The sequence below is a fragment of the Desmodus rotundus genome, chromosome 2 (assembly GCF_022682495.2).
Source record: "Desmodus rotundus isolate HL8 chromosome 2, HLdesRot8A.1, whole genome shotgun sequence".
NCBI classification, from domain to species: domain Eukaryota; kingdom Metazoa; phylum Chordata; class Mammalia; order Chiroptera; family Phyllostomidae; genus Desmodus; species Desmodus rotundus.
Window position 1 is genome coordinate 204,105,360 of NC_071388.1, and position 22,727 is coordinate 204,128,086.

The 22,727-nt window shown below is 42.3% G+C and overlaps 1 protein-coding gene across 7 annotated transcripts in view; it reads left to right on the forward strand.

The window, feature by feature from the left end:
- Window positions 1–22,727, forward strand: part of DIS3L2 (DIS3 like 3'-5' exoribonuclease 2) — a 280,596-nt gene that overhangs the window by 55,284 nt on the left and 202,585 nt on the right. For all 7 annotated transcript variants that reach the window (XM_053919206.2, XM_053919207.2, XM_024564295.4 and 4 more), the window contains one exon: window positions 16,109–16,340. In XM_053919206.2, coding sequence (XP_053775181.1) covers window positions 16,109–16,340 — 232 coding nt within the window. The remainder of the gene's footprint in view (window positions 1–16,108; window positions 16,341–22,727) is intronic.

Here is a 22,727-nt window from a genome sequence, read left to right on the forward strand (position 1 = left end):
ATCTGTCTGTCCATCCATCCATCCATCCATCCATCCAGAAAACTGATTCACACTGCTAGCTCCAATTCCAGTGCAACATCACAGGGTTCATTATAGTTTCTCTTTTCTATATTTGTAACTCCCATCTCTAATAGGGAGGAGCCTGGCTCTCGTTGTCCATTCACTTACTTGCTCATTCCTGTTTGTAACCACTGTGCTGATATTGCTGGCCTGCCCTTCTATTAGGCTACCTTTCTTGCTCAGGCTTTGATCCCTTCAGCTCTTGCCTCCTCACTCCCCGGACTCCATACCATTGCACATTATTGTTATTATTATTATTTAAAAAGATTGTATTTGTTTATTGTTGAGGGGGAGGGAGGAAGAGAGGGAGAGAAACACTGATGTGTGAGAGAAACATTGACTGGGTGCCTCTTGCACACCCCCAGCTGGGGACCTGGCCTGCAACCTAGACGTGTTCCTTGGCCAGGAATCAAATTGGCGACTTTTTAGTTTGTAGACCAACACTCAATCCACCGAGCCACACCAACCCGGGCTGTACCCTATTATTTTTGAGTGTGAGTCCTTTGAGAGTTGCGAGTTCTAGCTTTCTACATGGAGATCTCTATATATAGCCAGTTGATCAGTGACACTTGGTGTACAAGAACCTCAGCTCCATTTGTGTTCAGAGTGTTGCATCATTTCTGTCTTGGTGTCTGTCTTGCTGGCTATCTTTCTTTTAAGCATGAAGTTGAGAATAAAGACAAGTAAACTGTGTGTGCATGTGTGTGCATTTAAGATATAAATGTTTGGCATTCGGGGCTGTCTTTGGCAAGGTAGCACTCAGTTTTCCTTTGTGGTGTGTGTGCATGGGTGTGGATGTCAAAGCTTTCAGCGCTTACCACACTGGTCTCCTTGTTTAGCAAACGTGCCTGCTTCCTGGACTTTTCCCTTATCTTTTTCATCAGTATCTGTCTTCTCGACCCATGCTGTTACCACCATCTTTCATAAACCCTCCTTTGGTCATTGCAGTAGGAAACAGTCATTCCTTTCATTGCTTAGAGCTTGTGCCACGTGAATGATGTTGATTTCAGCTTAAAGATACTGGGATGTACTTTGTGGTCCTACATATTTCCAGGTATCAGCGGACAATACTAGTGATGATAATTTTGAAAGTGTCTTGTTAAGTGTCACCTCACTGTAAGGAGGAGTTAATGCCTAGGAGATTCCTTGAACATTATAAGGTTTTGATAAATGTTTATTGGATTTTGCCAGAATGAAAAATACTTAATACCTTCAGTTAATAACTTTGGCTCAGACTTTTGATATTTTAATTGAGTTTTGCTGCCTCCTGTATATACATGCTGAGCTTGTTTGAGTATAAAAGAGAGTTATTTGGTTCACATACAGTATTTACAAATAATAAAATTCACGCTTTTTAGCATCAGTTCTGTGAATTTTAAAACATGTATAGATTTGCGTAACCATTACCACAGACAAGGTAGAAAACAGCTCCATCACACTCCCAGATTCCCTTGCACCCCTTTTTAATTAACACTACCCCTTCCCCACAGCCTCTGCCAAACACGGGTGTGCTTCGTGTCCCTATGGACTTGCCTTTCCCGGAATGTCGTATAAATGGAAGTATTTTGAGTCTGGCCTTCTTCTGTCAGCACAGACATTTGTGGTTCATTCACGTTGTTTGGTGTTGTTGGATAGTATTCCATTGTGTGCACGTCTCAGAGGTTGTTGACCCATACACCAGTTGAAGGACATTTGGATAATTTCTAGTTTTTGACCATTAAGAATAAGGTTGCTGTGAACATTGCAGTACCTGTCTTTGTATGGACGTATGTTTTTATTTCTCTTGGTTAAATACCTAAAGTGGAATTGCTGAGTCATGTCGGAAGCATATATTTATTATCTTCATAAGAAACCATGCAGCTGTTTTCCAAAGTAGTTTACCATTTTCCACGCCCATTAAAAATGTGTGATTCATTTTCTCCTCACCAGGACATAGTATTATAATTTTTACCATTCTGGTGAGTGTACAGTAATGCGTGCTTACTTTTTGTTCTGTCGTTGTTTGTTATCTTTTGTTTTGCATTCCCCTGATGACAAAATGATGCCGAACATATTTTTTGTGTGTGCTCAGTGGCCATTCATATATATATGTACATATACACACACATATATACACATACATATACATATATATTCTTTTCTGAAGTGTCTGTGCAGTCTTTTACCTATTTTTTAATTAGTTTGTCTTCACATTAATGAATTGTAAGACTTCTTTTATAATACGGATATACATATACAAACATATGTATTTGTGTATATATATATTTCAGATCTGTGTCCTTACTAGTTTTTTGTCTAGTTGTTTTCTTATTTGTTGCAATATCTATGATTGGCTATTTATGTATTTCTCACTTCACTTTTGTCAGATTTCACTTCACCTGGTTTGAAGCTTTTTTATTAGATGCATAAACGTTTATAGTCATTATAGCTTACTAAGGCATTGACTCTTTTATTTTATTTATTTATTTATTTTATTTTAAAATATATTTTGTTGATTATGCTATTACAGTTGTCCCCCTTTTATTTTCCCCCCTTTATTCCCCTCCATCCTGCACACCCCCTCCCACCCGCATTCCCCCCCTTTAGCTCATGTCCATGGGTCATACATATAAGTTCTTTGGCTTCTACATTTCCTATACTATTCTTCACCTCCCCCTATCTATTTTCTACCTACCATTTATGCTACTTACTCTCTGTACCTTTTCCCCCTCTCTCCCCCTCCCACTCCCCTGTTGATAACATTCCATGTGATCTCCATTTTTGTGGTTCTGATCCTGTTGTAGTTGTTTGCTTAGTTTGTTCTTGTTTTTGTTTTAGGTTTCGTTATTAATAACTGTGAGTTTGCTATCATTTTACTGTTCATATTTTTTATCTTCTTTTTCTTAGATAAATCCCTTTAACATTTCATATAATAAGGGCTTGGTGATGATGAACTCCTTGAACTTGACCTTATCTGAGAAGCACTTTATCTGCCCGTCCATTCTAAATGAAAGCTTTGCTGGATAGAGCAATCTTGGATGCGTAGGTCCTTGCCTTTCATGACTTGAAATACTTCTTGCCAGCCCCTTCTTGCCTGTAAGGTCTCTTTGGAGAAATAAGCTGACAGTCTTATGGGAAGTCCTTTGTAGGTAACTGTGTCCTTTTCTCTTGCTGCTTCTAAGATTCTCTCCTTCTGTTTCATCTTGGGTAATGTAATTATGATGTGCCTTGGTGTGTTCCTCCTTGGGTCCAGCTTCTTTGGCACTCTCCGGGCTTCCTGGACTTCCTGGAAGTCTATTTCCTTTGCCAGATTGGGGAAATTCTTCATTATTTGTTCAAATAAGTTTTCAATTTTTTGTTCTTCCTCTTCTCCTTCTGGCACCCCTATGATTTGGATGTTGGAAAGTTTAAAGATGTCCTGGAGGTTCCTAAGCCTCTCCTCATTTTTTGAATTCTTGTTTCTTCATTCTTTTCTGGTTGGATGTTTCTTTCTTCCTTCTGGTCCACACTGTTGATTTGAGTCCCAGTTTCCTTTGCCTCACTATTGGTTCCCTGTACATTTTCCTTTGTTTCTCTTATCATAGCCTTCATTTTTTCATCTAGTTTTCGACCAAATTCAACGAATTCTGTGAGCTTCCTGATCACCAGTGTTTTGAACTGTGTATCTGATAGGTTGGCTATCTCTTTGTTGCTTAGTTGTATTTTTTCCTTAGTTGCTTAGGGGGCTGGAGCTTTGATCTGTTCTTTCATTTGGGCCATTTTTTTTTTTTTTTTTTGTCTCATCGGGCCTGTTATGTAGTAAGGGGCGGAGCCTTAGAAGTTCACCAGGGCGGGGTAACCCACATAGCTGCGTTGTGGTGGTGTATGTGGGGGAGGGGTCGGAGAGGGACAATGGCACTTGCTCTGCTCTCTGCTGGATTTCAGTCACTCCCTCCACTACCACAAGCAAATTGTGCCCTTCTGGTACTGATTCCAGGGTGGGTGGGCTTGTGTACATTCTAGGACCCTGTGGGTCTCTCCAACGAACTCTCCTGTGAGGCTGGGAATTTCTCCTCCTGGTGCCTCAACCCCCACAGGTGTTTTCAGCCAGAGGTTTGAGGCTTAATTTCCCTGCGCTGGAGCCCTGGGTTGCTCAGTCTGTCTCGCTCCCCAGTTGTTCTTCCTGGTTTATCCACATGCAACTGAGGGACCACCCACTCCACCAGCCACCATCTCACTGGGTCCGCCAGCCTGCGCCTTGCCACGAGTCCTCTCCACCTGGCTGCCCATCTCCTCCCTCCTACTGGTCTGGATGAATGTTTCTTCTTTATCTCCTTGGTTGTTGGACTTCCATACAGTTTGATTTTCTGTAAGTTCTGATTGTTTTTAAATTGTTGTTGTCCTTCTTTTGGTTGTGCGAGGAGGCACAGTGTATCTACCTACGCCTCCATCTTGGCCATCCTTGACTCTCTTATTAATATGAAATATTCCTCTTTGACCTATAATACCATTTTTTCTTAAATTTGACTTTGATGTTAATGTAGATAGCTACTCCAGTTTTCTGAGAGTGTTTTCAAAGATGGGAAATTATGGAGAATATCTGTATAGTGATATGAGCAAGTGTTATGATAGAGGAGGAGGGAGCAGTGTAATGGGGGGGGTGGTGAGGAGGTGTGATCCAATGAGCAAAGCCATCAGGCAAGAAATAATGTTCAAAGCTGGATGCCCCTGTCTGCAATTTCAGTTGGGAAGAAGGGAAGGATGGTTGCAGATACAAGTAGATTTTTTGAGTAGACCATACCTTAGATCTATTTTTAAAATCCAGCAATAGGTGCAAAGTTTATAGTATGACAACAACCACTAGTCAAAGAAACGTGGTTTTAGTTTTTATGGTCAAGTGTTGGTCGGCTTTTCAGGTAATTGTGGTTAACCTGTTAATAGGAAAGTGGCTTATATGGAACATGATTAGTCTCTCGGATTGTGGCCCTTGTATTAGTGTCCTGAATCTCCCTTGTCCTGAAATTTTTTCATGGTATTCTGTCTGGTTTTCTGAAATAATCTGCAAATTGAGCTGGTATTTTAGTGAGGTCCAGGATATTGAAGCGTGTCTCAAGGATGTGAAATCCATTTTTCTGGAGCTTGATGTGAGGTAAATGAATCTGAGGTCAGGTACTGCAGCTAATTCTTTATACTTGCAAAAACTTTAAATACAGATAATCTTTATCTGATTGTTGCTTAAACTTTGTAGGTTATTTTCCTTCCTAAATGACGTTATATCCTTGCTTTGATTTCATATCAGAAATTGTGATTCTTAAAGAGGAATGATCTTTGGTTTAGGGAAATAGTTGGAAATGATATTAGTAGGCTTTTACTATTAATAAAAATACAGAGAATTGTCTTCAAAAACAATCCTACTTTGAGCATCTAAGGAGGCTTCAACTTTGTTCATTACTAAGATTGAAAAATTGGCTGCATTCCATAATGTAGCCCACCTCCTTGCTGTAGTGATTGATTCCGTGATGAGCATATGACCCAAATCAGCCAGCAGAGGAATCCTGGGACTTTTTTGCAGAGCACCTGAGCAAGAGTTTCTTTTTCTCACTGGGGGTTTCTAAGGGGATGGGGTATAATTCTGAAGCTGCTGGAGTCCTTCTTTACACTATAAGGAGAGAGGCTACTCTGGAAATGGAGCTAGTGAGGCAATCTGAGCTGAGACACACACACATACACACAGTCACACACTCCCGTAAACATGAGATGATTGGGTCAATTACCTAGGTCACTAAGTTACTTTTAAAAAACCAATTCTATTTGGTTTTTCTGTCTCTTGTGGCTAAAACAATCATAATTAATAAGTTGCATATATTTTAAAGACTTAAGTGAAAATACAATAAAGAAAAGCAACCAGAACGTACAAAGTTACATGTACATACATATATTCCTTTTTAAAATTTTTTCCTTATTTACTGATTTGAGAGAGAGAGGGGTACTGATTTGTTGTTACCCTTATTTATGCATTCATTGGTTGCTTTTTTTTTTTTTGAAGATTTTATTTATTTATTTTTAGAGAGGGGAAGGGAGGGAGAAAGAGAGGGAGAGAAATATCAATGTGTGGTTGCCTCTTGAGCACCTCCCACTGGGGACCTGGCCTGCAGCCCAGCCATGTGTCCTGACTGGGAGTTGAACCAGCGACCCTTTGGTTAACAGTCTGGTGCTCAATTCACTGAGCCACATCAGCCAGGGCACTTCTTGTATGTGCCCTGACTGGGGATTGAACCTGCAACCTTGGCATATTGGGATAACGTTCTGACCAACTGGGCTACCTGACCAAGGTCACATGCATATACAAGTATTCTTTCACTAAATCTGAGTAATTATCTATTCCTTCCTTCAGCTCTATTCTTGGAAGTTTTCTGTCTCTTAGGTACTAGTTCTTAGGATTTGCTTTCCCAGATTTGCCTGTATCTAGCTTCTTGCCCGACTTTTTAAAAACTGTTCTGAGCTTCAGAACTTGGTGTTATATTTTGCCAAATTCTTTCCCTACCTCTCTGCTTATTTCTGCCATCAAAATATTTATCACCTTGCTACTGAGGTTGCTGTAGTTGGATTCTGCTGTGTTCTGTAAACTGGGTTTCCTCTAAGGGGATGCATAGCTGCTTCTTACTCTCCTTTGTGACTAGGTACAGAGGGTTGGTTGTGTCAGAGTTAGGTGATGGTTAGTTAATTGCTTGTGGTAGCTGTTCAGAAGAGAAGGAAGGCACATGGTACAGGACACCCACCATTCTGTTCAAGTCCTGTGATCCCTTGGAAACTGTGTCTGGAGACTCTAAAGGCCTGACAACTCCTACTTCTGCACTGTCCCCTCCTACAGCCCAAGCCTGGTCTGCACAGTGGCGGGCTCCTTGACAGACACAGATCACTTATTTCTGCAGGAGCCCTTCTTCCTTTTCTTTTTTTCCTTAAAACAGCTAAACCAAAATTGAACCATTTTTAAAGGGAGCTATGTAGTTTTCCCTGCTAAAGTAGAAAGAGGGAGACAGATTCTACTCTTCTAAGTTTTTAGAAACCTATTCTGGGATTGCTGTGATCTAAGCCGGGAAAGAGTTGGCAGTGGCCTGCGAATGGCTTATAAAGGAAGGTATTGGCAGGTAACATTAAAATGGTCAGAAAAAGGTCAATGGACATTGAAAAGGTCAAGGTCTTGGAATGGTAGACCAAAGAACAGGGAGTTAGTTTCTCTTGGGAAGAGAAATTCATGGAATTTTTTTGAGTCAGAGGGGAATTTAATCAGGTTTTTTATTCCTAGAAATTTGTGGGATGGTGGCATTGAGAATACCAGGGAATCTTTTAAATTTAATCTTTATTTTATTTTTTCCATTACCATTTAGTCCCCTTATGCCCCACTCTCCCCAGCAGAGAATACCAAAGAATTTGTGGAGATATAAGAGTGCTTGTAGAAAGAAAAGTGAAGGGTTTGGTGAAGCAGTATGTTCAGTAGAAGGAAGAATCAAATGTGGTTGTGGGTTTGAAAGGCTTGAAGAAGTGGTCCAAGTGGTTTTGAAGAGAAAGAGACCAGAAAGGGAACTGCTCTGAGGGGAAGGACTAGTGGTTTTGATGCTTTGAGTTTAAGAGGACAGTAGCACATTAAGATGGAATTGTCTAGAAGACATTGTGTTGGGTACTATATTAAGTGTTGGAAATAGAACAAGGAGCAAATAGGCAAAAAAAAAAGTTCCTCCCTTCATGGAGCCTGCATTTCACTGGGAAAGAGAAAAATGTAAATAAAATATGCTTAGCATGCTCAATAATGATATGTACTGAAAATGAAAAATAAATGAAATAAGCAAGAGAGGTAAGAATTTTGGGGGATGGTATTGAGATTTTAAATAGGGTGGCCAAAGAAGACCTCATCAAGAAGGGGACTTTGAGTAAGAACGGAAGGATGCAAGGGAGCTGTCCTTGTGGCAGTCTTGGGGAACAGCAGTTATGTGCCCAATGTGTTCAGGGAACAGCAAAGGGGCTGAGCTGGAGAATCGCTGGAGATGCCATCAGAGGGCTCGTGGGGCTGGGTATAGATCAGGTAGGGCCTGTGCATCAGGGTGGGGTTGGGTTTTAGCTCTGATGGCGGTGAGAAGCCTTGGAGGATTTAGAGCATTGACATGATATGACTTACGTGTCATAGGCTCACTCTGGCTGCTTTGTTGGGAGTAGGCTGAAAGGGGGCAAGAGTAGAGGACTCCTTACAAGGCTGTTGCCTATATCCAGGTGAGAGATATACGGACCAGGGTGGTGGCCATGGTGGCAATGAAGGTAGAATTGACAGGATGAGCTGACAGATATGATAGTTGTGTGTGTGTGTGTGTGTGTGAGAGAGAGAGAGAGAGACAGACAGACAGACAGACAGACAGATTAATTGACCTAGACGGATAAGAAGAATTTTGCCCTGAGTCACCAGAAGAATAGAGAGAATATGTTCTCTTCCTGTTAACTAAATAAAAGGTGCTTTTGGGTGAACTATCTTAAGCAAACAAACTTTCCAATAACAGGTATGCCTCTAAGAACGTCTGTAGTACGTCTTTAAAACAATAGTGTTCATTGTCATATTTTATAATGAAAGAAGCCATTGGCAATCCTTGTCAGGAACTCCCTGTGGAAATATCAATTGCTTTACTTGGCTCCACAGTATTTCCTGAACAGTGTATTATTCTTTGTCCCAAGTATGCCATTTGGGGATTTAAAGGTTTGTTCAGACATGTACGGCAAGTGAGTACTGTCACTTAAGCCTGGCCAGAGGAGCTAAGAAATGCAGAGCACCTCCTAGGTGGACTGTGACATGCCTGAGGTCTGAACCAGTGGCTCGGGGAGTGGGAGGGCCAGGGCATTATCGCCTGTGCACCGTCCTTAGCCAGCATGTGCTAAACTGAACTGCCCTTTCAGCAGAGAGTGTGTGCACACACGTCTGTGTGAATCTTCAGGAGAAGCTTTATACCGAGCTGATAGCAACCCCCTATCCCAGGGGGATGTATTAGAATTTATTTGCTGGAACAGGATTTACCAGTGCTAGTCTAGACTTGCTCTTTTTGTAAGATTTAAAATAATCTTCCAAGTCATCTTCAGAAGTCATCAAAGATGACTTTTGTGTTCATGAAGGGCTTTTCTATATGACTAAATGGGGAAACTATGGGATGTTTCATACTTGGAGTTTGGATAGGCCATGTGTAATGGAAATGTTCTTGGTATTTTTTGTTCAGGGTTCCATTGGAATTGTTGGTTACAGGGACTCTTCCTGTTGCTGTCCAGTTTTGCAATACATTATATTAATTTTGAAAGGAAGGGGGAGAAAATCTAATCAACACCACATACTTTTGAAGTGGCCAGATTCTTGATTCTGGTAAGTTTCAGTTGCTATTGGTAGTTGGTCTAATTTACAGCTCACGGTAGACTAGACGGTTTTTCCCGCTTTCCAAGGGATGGGTCAGTAGGAATCCGGAAGCGCCCTTGGCAGTTGTGCTCAGATCTATACTTGCTCCTCTTTATCTAGGCATTTGTGACTTTTCTTGCTAAAACTGTTGCTTTCAAGTTGGGGAGTGGTGAACTTTATGGTTATTTTGAGTTTATATTGAAACTGGAGTTATAATTTAGATAAGAAGCTTTAGACTTGTTTTAGGAAAATACATTTATTTAAATAGCTTCCAGTTTTAGTCATTCGCATTTGTGTTTACGTTTGCTCCTTATGGTGATAAGTTTCGACTGTGATAAAGTAACTGATGACTCCTGTTCTCCAGACATGCGTATCATGCTGACAGGCATCTCTGTTTAGCTGGCTCTTGCTGCTTGGTAGTTATTTCATTCATTTCTTGCAATTTTTAAAGAATGTTTCTTTTTTAGATAATTCAGGTCTTTCTCATTCTTTTCAGAAGAAGAGAGATGGAAACCAATATTTATTGAGCATGTTTTATATGCCCAACATTTTGGGAGCCTCTAGGGAATATAAAAAATGAACGTGACATGGTTTGCTGCCTAGCTAGAGAAAAAAAATATTCAAGGAAGGAAATGGAATATAGCCTGATCAAGAAACCTTGTAATGAAAAATAAAAGAAAGAAAAAAAAAAGGAATCTTGTAATGAAAGAATAGTTAAGGAATCATAGTGGAATAAAGGAAGGAAATAGAACATTTCTTGAGAGGGAGGGTATAGTCAGAGAAACATTCACTGACTTCTATAGTCAGAGAAGAGCTGGGCCCTGAATATTGACTGCCAGGCAGACAGAAGATGCAGAGGTGCTGCATGCAGTGATGCTTGTGGTGGGGAGCTGTATGTGCAAAGCTCGCTCTGAATCTGTTTGCAGGAGAAATCTCCCACAGGAGTGTGCAGGACTGCGAGCCCTGGACTGAGAGCCCTAGATCTGTGTGCTTGTCACGGCTCTGCTATTCAGTTGCTGTGAGGTTGTGACGTGTCTGAACCCATTTTTGCCTCAGAGATGGAGATAATTATCCTCTTCTAAATCACCCGGGGTCATTGTGTGGTTCAAATCAGTTAAAGGCACAGGGAAGATTATACAATATGAATGTGGAGAGTAATAATAAAAGCCTTAGTGTTTATTATGATCAACGTACTCATAATTATATTTAAATTCTCTCTACTTCACTAACTCCTCTCCCTTGTTGAACGTCCTTTATTGGAGTCTCTTCTCAGGGCTCTAATCTCAGCTTCTCTTTTCAGTTGACTCTTGACCCTGGGACACCTTTGCTTTACTGTCAACACATTGTGGTTAATTCCCTAATCTGGACTTCTGTCCCCAGGACACTCTTCCATCTTCAAACCTACGTTTCCAGCTGCCAGTGGGATGGGCCTTTATCACCTTGGACTTCCTGGCTCTGAAGACTGATGGTTTCCCCTATACAAATTCACTTACTGAGCTCCCTGCCATGTTCCAGGCACCTGTGCTAAGAGCTTTTCATATATTATCTCAGTTTAGACAATAACCTTATGATATTGGACACTCTTGTCCCCATTGGAAAGATAATGAAACTGAGATTCAAAGAGATTAAATAGCTTTTCCAAAGTGGTGTGGCTGGTAGGCGGCAGAGTTGTGATATGAACCCCGTTTGTTGACTAGAGTTCCTGCTCTTAACCACTTTTTCCTACTTCTTCACTTTACTTGCTTTACAATAAAGACGGGTCTCATTAAATTGGCATTCTGAACTCTCAAGTCTGCTTCATCCCCCTTTCTCACTATTACTGTGTAGTTCACTATTACTTGCCTTTCCTAAGGGAAAGTCTGCACTTTCTAATCTCCTTGCTTTTGTGTGTATGTCCTTCCCCAGTCTTCTCCTTTTCATGTGTTAACCTGTCAAAACCCCGAGGGAGGCAGGGCAGTGTAGCTGAGTAAGCCAGGGCAGGGTCTATTGCCTCTGTTGAGTGGGTCTGTTTTCTCTTTCCCTCACAGTCCCGATCTGTTCTACAAAGGGCTGATGAGTTCACACTTGGACCAGCAGTGTGAATGTAAAATGTACATTCAGTGTACATTCAGTGTATAGCAAGCTCTGTGTTGCCGTACATTTTGCTAACATTTGCTGTTGTCAGGCTTTTTAGTTTTTGCCCAGCTGTGGGTTTATAGTGATATCTCGTTGTGGTTTTAATTTGCATTTCTCTCGTGACTAGTGAGGCTGAGCACCTTTCCCTATTGGCTATTTTGCATTTCCATTTCGTGAGATGTTCTTCAAGACTTTTTCCCATTTCTCCATTAGATTGTTTGCCTTTCGCTGATCTGTAGGTGTTCTTTATACATTCTGGATGTGAGCACTTCTGTGGCTTCTCTTTTTACATTTTCTTTTGTGTTATCTTAGGATAAAAGGAAAACTTTAATTTTTATGTAGTCGAATTTATCAATAATCTATCATGGCAATGCTTTTATGTATGTTTATGACATGTTTCCCTATATATTTTCTCACATATTATTTTCTAAAATCCTGCTAGCCTTTTAGATTAGCATCTTCCTTAGCCATTTCCCACTCCCACCATTCACGGTGTCTGACCCAGCTGGTGTTCTTGTCTTTGAAGGAAGGGGATTCTCCGAGGCCATTCTGTCACTAACATGAGGCTTATGTTTCTCTCAGAGTAGAGAAGTCCTGCTACGCCTCTCCAGCTTTTCCTAAAGGTCTGTCTCCTCTTCTCTTGGGTCTCTCAACTCAAGATTCTGAGGTCAGACTTCGTCCCTCCTCCTTTCAGTGGTGAGGTTCTCATAGCCCCCCTCAATTTCATCCCCGAGGTTACTGGAGAGCAAGATTACCACTCGCCAACCCCCAGAGCATAAGGGTTGCAGCCTGATGGAGAAAGGAGATTGCCTTTTCCTCATCACACTGCCACACCACTCTGTCACCCTGAGTTACCTTCCAAAAGGAGACAGTAGGTAGACTGCGGATCTGTCCTCGGGAAAACTAATTGTAGTGTGCACCCCACAACTGTTTCTCTGTGTGTGTGTGCACACGGGGATGTGCATTTGTGCATTTGGGGAAGCGGAGTTCAAGGAAATTAAAATTAAGTATTGTAGCGTGCTCTTTCTTGAGTATTTTTAGTAGCTGCAAGTGATACTTTTATTTCCTGTTAGTACTCTCCCATTTGGTATCTGCCTATATTTTCACTGTTTATTTTTGTTAGCATTGCTTATGCGGCACCCATCCTATCCTGTTCATGGAATAAGACTGAGAGTGAAAAGGTTTTGTATGACCCATGATTTGATTCCTTCACCAACCCGTTTCTGGCCTACCCTCCAGAGACTAGGCTAACCCTCCAGGGAGAACTGGCCCCACTGCCGCATGCACTCGCAGTCGTAAGTGCAGTCAGGGCTGTGGAGGAAACCAGAGGGATTGGAAAAGTCCTCAGTTAAGCAGGTCAGGAATACATTAATTTTCCTCGGGCCCCACTCCTCTTACTCTGAGCCCAGAGCTCTCCAAAATATCGATACCCCGAATTGTCAGCATCAGACCCTTTATTCTCCTCACTTGTACTTCCTTACAGAGCATTTTCTGTTTATAGTATGCCTTTTTCTGTGAAGGAGGGTCAATTGCTTTCATCCGATTCTTAGAGGGATCTGCTAAACTTCAAAGTCAGTGAACTAGACTCTTCTGCCTTTTGGAGGTTTCTCCCACAGAAGAAGGCCTCTTCCTTTGCATATCCAAGGGAAATTGAGCTTCTGGTTTCTAACCCACATACACTGTGTCTGCAGACTGTCCTGAAAGCTCCCTTGCATCCTGATGATCAATTTATGTTTCTTTCTTCATTGTTCTACCCATATATTCATCTGTTTATTTGTCAGATATTGAGTACCTAGATTGATTGCCAAGTTTCTGTAGCATATACAAAGATGTATAATATATAATTGATGAGCGTATAGTCTTAACAGATGAGGTAAATCATAGATATAGAATACTAATATAGTGAAGAAATTGGGCAGTGCCATAGAAGAGGTATAGATAAAGTGCTTTGGGACTTTGGAAAACAGAATTTATTCGTCTGGGGCAGGTGAGGGTGATGGGGTGGGGAGGAAGTGGAAAGGCTGTGTGGTGGATTCTCGGCCATTTGGACTAGGCCTTGAGAGATGGATAGATTGATACTGGAAGTGTTAGAAGCAGTGTACCATCTCTGGTCCTTTATTCAAATGAGACTTGAGTATACACTCTGTCAGGTGTAACCTTGGTCACTTCACGGAGTTTACAGTTTATCAGGGAAAAGAGACTCCGAACAAATCATTTCCTAATTAATTAATTCCTTCCTTCCTTCCTTCCTTCCTTCACTCAATCAATATGTATTTGAGTGGCTACTAAATGCTGTCCTCAACTCTTGGGACTCAGCAGTGAATAAAATAGCCTCTGTGCTCATGAAACCGAAATTCTATTTGGGAGACAAAGTAAATTAGTACGTAATGTATTTGCAGGTAGGGATAAGCACAGTGATGAAAAATAAAGCCAGGTAGAGTAGTGACAGTGAGGTGGGGCTCTTTTAATTAATGTGACCAGGGAAGGCCTTTCTAGGGAGGATATCTGAGCAGAGACCTGAACAAAGTGAAGAGAGCGAGCCCATGAATAGTTGGGCAAAGAGTTTTCTAGATAGAGGGAATAGCAAATGTGAAAACCTTAAGATGGAAGGCTGTAGTATTCTAGGAATAGCAAAAAGATCTCTAGGATTGGAGTGCCATTTGCAGAGGAACAACCTGTAGAAAACAAGAATGGAAACAGAGATAAGGGCCGATTTGACAAGGCCTTGTGACAAGGTGATAGAAGGGTGTCGGAAGCTGTTGGGAGAAGGGCATGATCTGATTTATGTTTTAAAAGGGTCACTAGCTGCTTTGGTCCAAAATGGAAACCAGGAGACCAGTTATTGCAGTAGTTTAGCAAGGAGATAATGGTTGAATGGATTTGTGTAGTAATAGTGGAAATGGCAAGGCGATACATTTTAAAGGAAGGGCCGATGGGCTCTCCTGATGGATTGGATGTGGGGTGTGAGAGGGAGAGCCAAAGGTCGTGCCGTAGTTTGGTGCCTTTGGCTGAGAGAGGGACTGCTGGGAGAGGAGTGTGTTGTGGTGAGGACCAAGGGCTCTCTTGTGTGAGGTGCCAGGAAAAAGTTGAAGATAGGCATTTAATTTTGGGAATTAATAGCATATAGAGATTCAAAGCCATGAAACTGGATGAAATCTCCTAGGGATTAAATATAAAAGGATCCTCTCCATGGTATTGTGTAATGTGTTACTTTGTTTCCTTTATCAAATAAGATTTAAGTTTAACTTTTGGGGAAAAAGTACTTCATAGTTAATTGTATGTACTTCCTGTTATGGTGCGTGAGGAAGCACTTTGGTTCTTCCTCTTTTTAAGACATTTATGTTGATTAGTGGGTTCAAGTGTTGCCACTGTGGTCCATCTGTTATAAAACTCCATCCCCATCAGGTTATGACTTTCTGGTTTTAGTGACCATTGATTATCATATCCTGAATCCATTATTTTAATAGGGATGGTAAAATGGTGGTATTGACCATCTTTCCTTTCTTCTTTATTAGCTAAAACTCTTCTGTGAAGAACCACTTTACCTCATCGACTATTTGGTTAACCTGAGATACAGGAAAGGTAGGATAAATGCTTAGAATTTTCTAAGGTCGAACAACAGAGAACCCTTTTATGATGATTCCCAAGTCTTTAGGCAAGATCCTATTAGCCTTTGATAGCTTCCTTGTTTTTCTTCTTTGACAAGATGTTCTAGGGTAATTTTGTTTGTTTTCTGTTCCAGACTTGAATTAGCCATTTCTCTAATCCCATAGCCCTCACTCTTATCCAACACGGGACACTTATAGAGTGCCTTTTGTATCCTGTGGTCTTCTGATGGTCTTCCTCCAGACATTTGTTCTCTTCTTGTGTGTCCTGGCATCTTTTAAAATGCAGCATATTAATTTATATTTTAATTACACCATTTTGAGTGATGTGATTTATTTATTAATTCCTGCTATTTTATGGAAAATATTTGACATTGTGTAATGCTTCGTTCTTACTGGTAGTGTAAATGTCCACAAGCTGTGTACTTTTGATCCTGATTTCAGGCACTGAAATGGAGAATTAAGGGTTTGTGTTTTATATGAGAACATTTTGTAAACTCTTATTGACACTTTTGTTTATTTCACTTTATATTTTATTCTTGTGGCTTCATTGAGAGTGCAGTGACCTGCTACATTGAGTTCTTTTTTCATTACCTGGCATACTTATTGATCCTACGTAATGAACCCGTATAAAGCAGGGTGGTACTTCTGGTACTTGGGGCCTTTAGGGGAGAGGGAATGAAAATGTGCATCAGGAAAACAAGAAGTGGAAGTGGCATTGATCTTGGGTGTCTTGAAGGGTTGAGTGCCAACCTGGTGCTGCTGGATCGATCATCTCCATAAGGTAGTCTGTGCTTCAGAAAGTAAAGATCCTGTTCAAACTGTGTGGCGAGTGTCCAGTGCTGGAGTTTCTGAATATTCAGGTTTTCCTTAGGAAAGAAAAATGAAAAATTTGCTCTTTTCCTTTCTTCGCTGCAGTGACCTAGCAGAACTTTTCTATTTTCTTCAGGTAATTAAACCAGAGAGCAGTGACAAAGAAACAGAAGGTGCCTATGAATCAGATCTCCCTGAGGAGCTCTGTGGCAGCCATCTGCAACAGCCCCTGAAAGGCCATGATGACAGCCCTGACGTCATTGTGGAGGCTCAGTGTGATGACAGCGGTTGGGAAGATGGACACGGCAGCACACCAGATGTGCTGGTTGATGGTGTCGGGAAACTCGCAGTGCGCGTTCCTGAGATGGGTGAGTACTGGCCGGCCATGTGACGTTTCATTTCAGCAAATTGATAGTGTTAGGTATTGGAATTCTCTCTGTGCTCCAGAATTAATCACAGCACATTTGGTATCCTCTCAGTTTCTAACCTGTGTCAGCTTTTAGGAAAGGGGATCTTTGACAGACTTCTAGCTCCTGGTTGCCAGGAGGGACAGCATGCCACTGGTAATTGTTGTGGGCAGTGGTTGCTGTTACCACTTCCTAGTAGGTTTTGAGTTTGAAATGTCCTGTGATGAGCCCCATCCCACTTTATGGTTGATGTGAACAGAATTAACTGGCTCTTTAAAATCCTTACAAAAAGCACTTCATTTTACCCTGGATTTTTCTGTAACTCTGTACATTTGGAAAGTATTTATGTAATTGGTGGTGGGAATGGATCACCTTAAATTTGATAAGTAGATTATTTTTATGTTGAAAGAATGTCCAGCCTAAGAAAAAGTCTTGTAAGAGTTTATTTGAGTCTTATGAGAGCTAAACTGACAACAGTCACTGGGAAGCACAGTCTGAACTGATTAAGAAAATGCTCTGGCAAATGTCAGATTTGCAGCTTATTTTAGACATGCGAGTCAAAGGAGGGTACTTTGGGAGGGTTACAAGAAATTCGTTGGTGGCAGATTAGGCGGGCAGGAGAAAGCAAAGTTGGGAAACCTCTAAGAGTGGATTAAAAGCAAAATGGAGAGGCATACTTTTACATTGGTGGGTACAGAATAGTTAACATTTACAGCCCATGGAGATGCATGTGGCAGAACAAGAGAACAAGGAAGGGTTCTGGGCCTGGCAGAGATGACTCTGACATTTCAAAGGTATTTTGTCTTAGATGCACAGAGACAACAGACAGTTTCAAAGTTAAGATTGATCTTTGTCAAGGAAGCTATGGGCCTAGGATAACACTGCACCCCGTGGCCCGCTGGTGGGTGGGGAGTGTTCCACTCTGTCCGCCTGTGGGCTCACTGTGGGCTCTGGGACTTTACAGCCTGCCATTGGGCCTCCCCTGAACCTGTCAGGTGTAGTATGTGACCCCTTTTTTAATCACGTTTACATTACAAAGTGTTTTTGAAGAAGTTTAAACCTTTAAAAAAGCTAGACTTATTTTCTCTGATCAAAATCTAAGCCATGTGCCGTCTGAATGCAGAGGACCCCAACTGCAAACACATGGCAAGGAGGCGTGAGCAAGGGCTCTACCTGACCACACTCTGGGAAGTGTAACAGCAGGTAGCAGTGAAAATTGGAATATTTCAATATATAGATCTCTAAGAGATTTTAAATGCAAGGAGTATATTTTTGAGTCACATTGAGTTTAATGTATATTATGAAATGGAAAAGATTGACTTGGCTAGGCTAACTAGGCTATCAGTTTTTTTATCAGGAAGAAGTTTCTGGCACAGTCCCCATTAAAGTCTAGAAGAAATGCCACAAGATTACTAGAGAATATTCAGCAGATACCCTGTGATAGGGGCTGGTGAGCACACCTTACTGACACCCTGAGTAGAGCTGGAGGTGATTTCAAGAGATGACGGCATAAGAAGCAGGCCGCTACTCCACTGCTGGCTAGGTAGTAGCCTGGTGCTAAGAACAGTGGTACCTCGGTACTGGTTGTTAATTCTTTCCCAAACTCGTGATGAGTGCCGAAACCCACGAGTACTGAACGATGAAGCATTTTTGCTTGCGGGGCAGCGTAGTGGCTTATACAAGTTCTAGCAAGTGTGACGAGTCCTGAGCAAAGCACCAAGTGCTGAAAACATATTTTTCTCGTCAAAATGGGAAGAGTACAGGGTTTGACAAGTTCTGAAGCCAACGAGTACCGAGGTGTGACTGTGCTCATTCTGAAGGACTCTGCAACTTAGAAATTCTTTTTCAGTGAAGAGGCTGCCGCTTTCTCCCTGCTCCCCAGTCCCCACAATTCCCCAGGTGCAGCGGCCTGAGGGTACTCAGGTTCTTGTCGTTTTATGCCTCCCTCCAGAACTAGTGGTTTCACTGTTCAGGGCCCAGCCAATTCCATTTGGCTGTTGCTCTTTGAAATTTCATTCTTCTGTCGTTTCTTTTTTCTTCCTTTAAAAGCAGTTGGATACTGTGACCCTCTTCTGAGAGTGCGTGTGTATTATCATAATGGCGTCAGTACTGAGTCATGTTTTTTCTATGAGAAGAGAGGGAAATAACCAGAACCCTAACTAGCCAAATTCTTCATCATTAAGATCACCAAGGGAGAGAGATACTTGCAGTCCAAAGTCAGGCAAAGGAGCACTTTAAAACTTATTGAGTATTTGGCCCAAAACTACTTCGTGGAAATGGAGTCCTGATGATTGGACTTGGCAGACCTCAGCAGCCCTTTTTCCCCTGGGCTCCAAGGTGAAGGGATAAGATGCCTTGATTTCTCATTAGTGGTTGGTACCAAAATAAGGGCAAGGAAGTATTTCTGGATGGAAGTGATGGCAAGTTGATGCCTGGGGTGCATACTAATAATTCACTTTGTACTTCGTCTTTGGAAATGTGCTTAGTTTGTCCTCTATTATAATTCCCCTCCTTCTTTCTCACAAATAAATACCACTGAGGGCTTTACAAGTCCACTGAATGCTTGTGTTTTCTTTACTCTTTTTACAGTCTTCCTGTCCTACTCTTATTTATATTGCTTCCTTACTGGCCCTGACTGAGGGGACAGCCTTAACCTTTCCCTCAGTATCTGGTACAAATTTCTCTTTCCTGCTAGCCTCTAAATAGGGAGTTTGTGAAACCACATGGCTGTTTCTCATTTCTTGCCCTCTTGATATTTAGGAAAATTGCAATTTGCTTTTTAAAAAATCATGGTGTTTTTAAGGATATTTTAACCAGCTTCTCTTGTCCAGATAATATGAAATCTGGTTATGGTTAAGATGTTAGTACTTCTTGCACCATTTAAGGTTTTGAAATTTGTTATTGAAACAAACCATAACCTTAAGAACATCGTAAACTTTTCCTTAGACTTCCAGAAAGGTTCTTTCCTTTGTGTTGTAACTGCAAATGGATTATTTATCCTATTTCACACTTGTGTTCAAGAGTGCTTTTTATTTGTTTACTTTTGTTTTAATATCATGTTTCTTTACCCAGAGCAACTGTTACATAGTGCATGCATACCCATTATCTATCCCTGTTTGCCCAGGAAACATCTGTATCTTTAAGGTAACTACCAGTTTCTCTGTTAAGTAGTTTCTCCAGCTGTCTGCAGCAAGTGGCTCTCATTGCGTTGGGAAAAGTTTCTGGGCATCTCAGACCTAGGCAATAATGTCTTCTAGGAAGACCACAGGATCTGCATCATCCTTAGTCCCTGAGAGACAGTGGGTCAAAGACCTGGGCCCCTTTGGTGGGGCCTCCTGAAGCCGAGCTTTTTCCGCTTTCCAGGCAGTGGTTTTCCAGGCAGTGCTGTTTTTGTGAGCATGGAAATCTGCCATCTGTGTAGAGACTTGGACAACCCTGGTAAATTTTCTTTGGTATCAAATGCATGGGTAATGGAGGCCTGGTTTGCACACTCCAAAGGATAGAAGTCTCATGGCCAAGTGATACAGCTGGGCCATGTTTGTTCTCTGTGTTTTTCATCATTGGAATTTTAAGAACTTGGCCTCTGAATCTTGGTGACCATGACCTAATCAGGTTATGATGTACATTTCCTCTTGTCTTCCTGGTAGGCTCTGCCAGAGATCTTGTTTAGTTTTCTGGTCTGGAGACAAGCCTCTCCCAGTACCGTGATGACTAAACATGGGTTTGAATGTGAAGTTGGTGACCCCTTCACTATTCTCATCTGTTTCCTGGCCACCTTCAGCTCTTTTCTGAAGGGACAATCCACATGGAATCCTTGAGCCCTTCTGAGGTTTGAATTGATCTACTGCTGACTTCAGAAGCCAGGAAGAGCTCCTTTTCTCACTTAACATTCGTCCCCTTTCAAAGACTGGCCTGTTCAGTGCCTCAGTTGAGTTCTCATTCTTTGGCTAAAAAGTAACAAAGTAACTGTATTTCCCTTTGACTGAGAAAAAAGACCCATGTGATTATCCTCCTGTGATACTTCAGAGCTACTGAAATCCCAAGAACCCTTTCTTTTGACTGTCAGGAACTCCTCTTCTTTCTTGAAGATAAATTTCTTCATTTTCTTTCTGAGATCGAAGCTTTTGTATCCTTTGTTTCCCAGCTCTCCACTATATATATATGATGATTAGTATAACTGGAATGCAGCCAGTCATGTTTGCTTCAGAAATTATATTAAAAATTAAATGTATAGCAATTTTCCATCATACACAATTTTTGGATAGTATTTTGTGCCAGTATTTTAAAATCTCATAAAAAATGTAAATTCTTGTGTAGACCAATGTTAGAAAGATACAGTAGGAGTTTTTGCTTCTCTTTTTGACCAAGTGGAGGGTACAGTCATATCAGGTGTGAATCAGGTAGAGAAGGTACACCTTCTGTGTGGGCTGAGAACACCCTCCTCTTCTAGTTGAGCCTTGGTTGCTTTTGGCAGATCAGTGGGAGGGATTTATCCAGGCCAGTCAGCTGCAAGGGACTAACTGTGACCCCGGATCACCAGTCTCCACCCTCTGTGGCGGCTCAGCTGTGCAGGGGCAAGGTGGTTGTGTTCTGATGTGGTCTGTAGCTGTCCCCTGGGTGCATTGGCCCTGGGGTTTTTCCAGTGGTGCAGGCCAAGGTCCACCCCCACCTTTTTTTTGTCTGGGGCCACCTTGCCTGAGTTATAAAGCAATCTGAGATGGCTGCTACTTGTGCTGGTCTTGGAGATTCCCAGGTGAAGTCAAGCTGTGAACCTAGGCTGGCTGCTGCCAGTGCTGGGCCTGAGGCTCACTGAGGCCAGCTGTTGGAAGTTGTGGAGCATGAGCCAACACTAGCCATATGGAAAAGCAGCTTGGGTGGACCCCTAAGATGGGTGGGGCAGAGTCTCTGGGGATCTTCAAGGTGGGTCAAACAGTGTTAGCAGGTTTATGGAGTCTCAGATATGGCACCAGCTTGTTGGCTCTGTTGGGGGAACATTTAGGGACAATGGAGACACTGACCTCTGCTAGCCTTGATGCCAGACACTTCAGTTTCTCCCTGTATGCCACTGGTGCCTTTCAAGCTGCTACCCTAGTACTGGAGCTCAGAGGGATTGAGTCAGAGTAGGTGAGTCCATGTGTGGGTTCTTTAAGAGGAACTGCTTGGACAGGGAGAACCAAGATGGCGGCATAGGTAGACACACTGCGCCTCCTCGCACAACCAGAACTGACAGAGAATCGAATGGCAAGGGGGTCCGACAACAAGGAAATAAAAAATAAACATTCATCTAGGCCGGTAGGAGGGGCGGAGACGGGCACCGGGGTGGAGAGGACTCGTGTGGCTGTGGCGGGACCGAGACTGGCGGAGTGTGGGACGAACGGGTCAGGCAGTCCGAGCACTAGCAGACCCTGCGGCCACACATTCGCGCAGATAAACCGAGAGGGCCGGACTCGGAGTGGTGGAGAGCCGGGCAGGCAGAGCAGCGGGTAGCACACCGCAGCCCCACATTCGAACATAGATAAACCTGACGAACGGTGGGGAGCGAAGCAGACCGCGTAACCCAGGGCTCCAGCTCCGGGAAATAAAGCCTCAAACCTTTGATTGAAAACGCCCGTGGGGGTTGGGGCGGCAGCAGGAGAAACTCCCAGCCTCACGGGAGAGGTCGTTGGAGAGACCCACAGGGGCCTAGAGTGTGCACAAGCCCACCCACTCGGGAACCAGCACCAGAGTGGCCCAGTTTGATTGTGGGTAGCGGAGTGAAAGATTGAAAGCCTGAGGAGAGTGTAGCGGGCGCCATTGCTCCCTCTCGGCCCCTCCCCCACGTACAGCGTCACAGCGCAGCGACCAGCATTACCCCGCCCCGGTGAACACCTAAGGCTCTGCCCCTTAAAGTAACAGAAGCGCCAAGACCAAAAAAAAAAAAAAAAAAAAGGCCCAAATGACAGAACACTTCAAAGCTCCAGAAAAAATACAACTAAGCGACAAAGAGATAGCCAACCTATCGGATGCACAGTTCAAAGCACTGGTTATCAATATGCTCACAGAATTGGTTGAATCTGTTCGAAAAGTAGATGAAAAAATGAAGCCTATGCTAAGAGAAACAAAGGAAAATGTACAGGGAACCAATAGTGATGAGAAGGAAACTGGGACTCAAATCAATGGTGTGGACCAGAAGGAAGAAACAAACATCCAACCAGAAAAGAATGAAGAAACAAGAATTCGGAAAAATGAGGAGAGGCTTAGGAACCTCCAGGACATCTTTAAACTTTCCAACATCCGAATTATAGGGGTGTCAGAAGGAGAAGAGCAAGAACAAAAAATTGAAAACTTATTTGAACAAATAATGAAGGA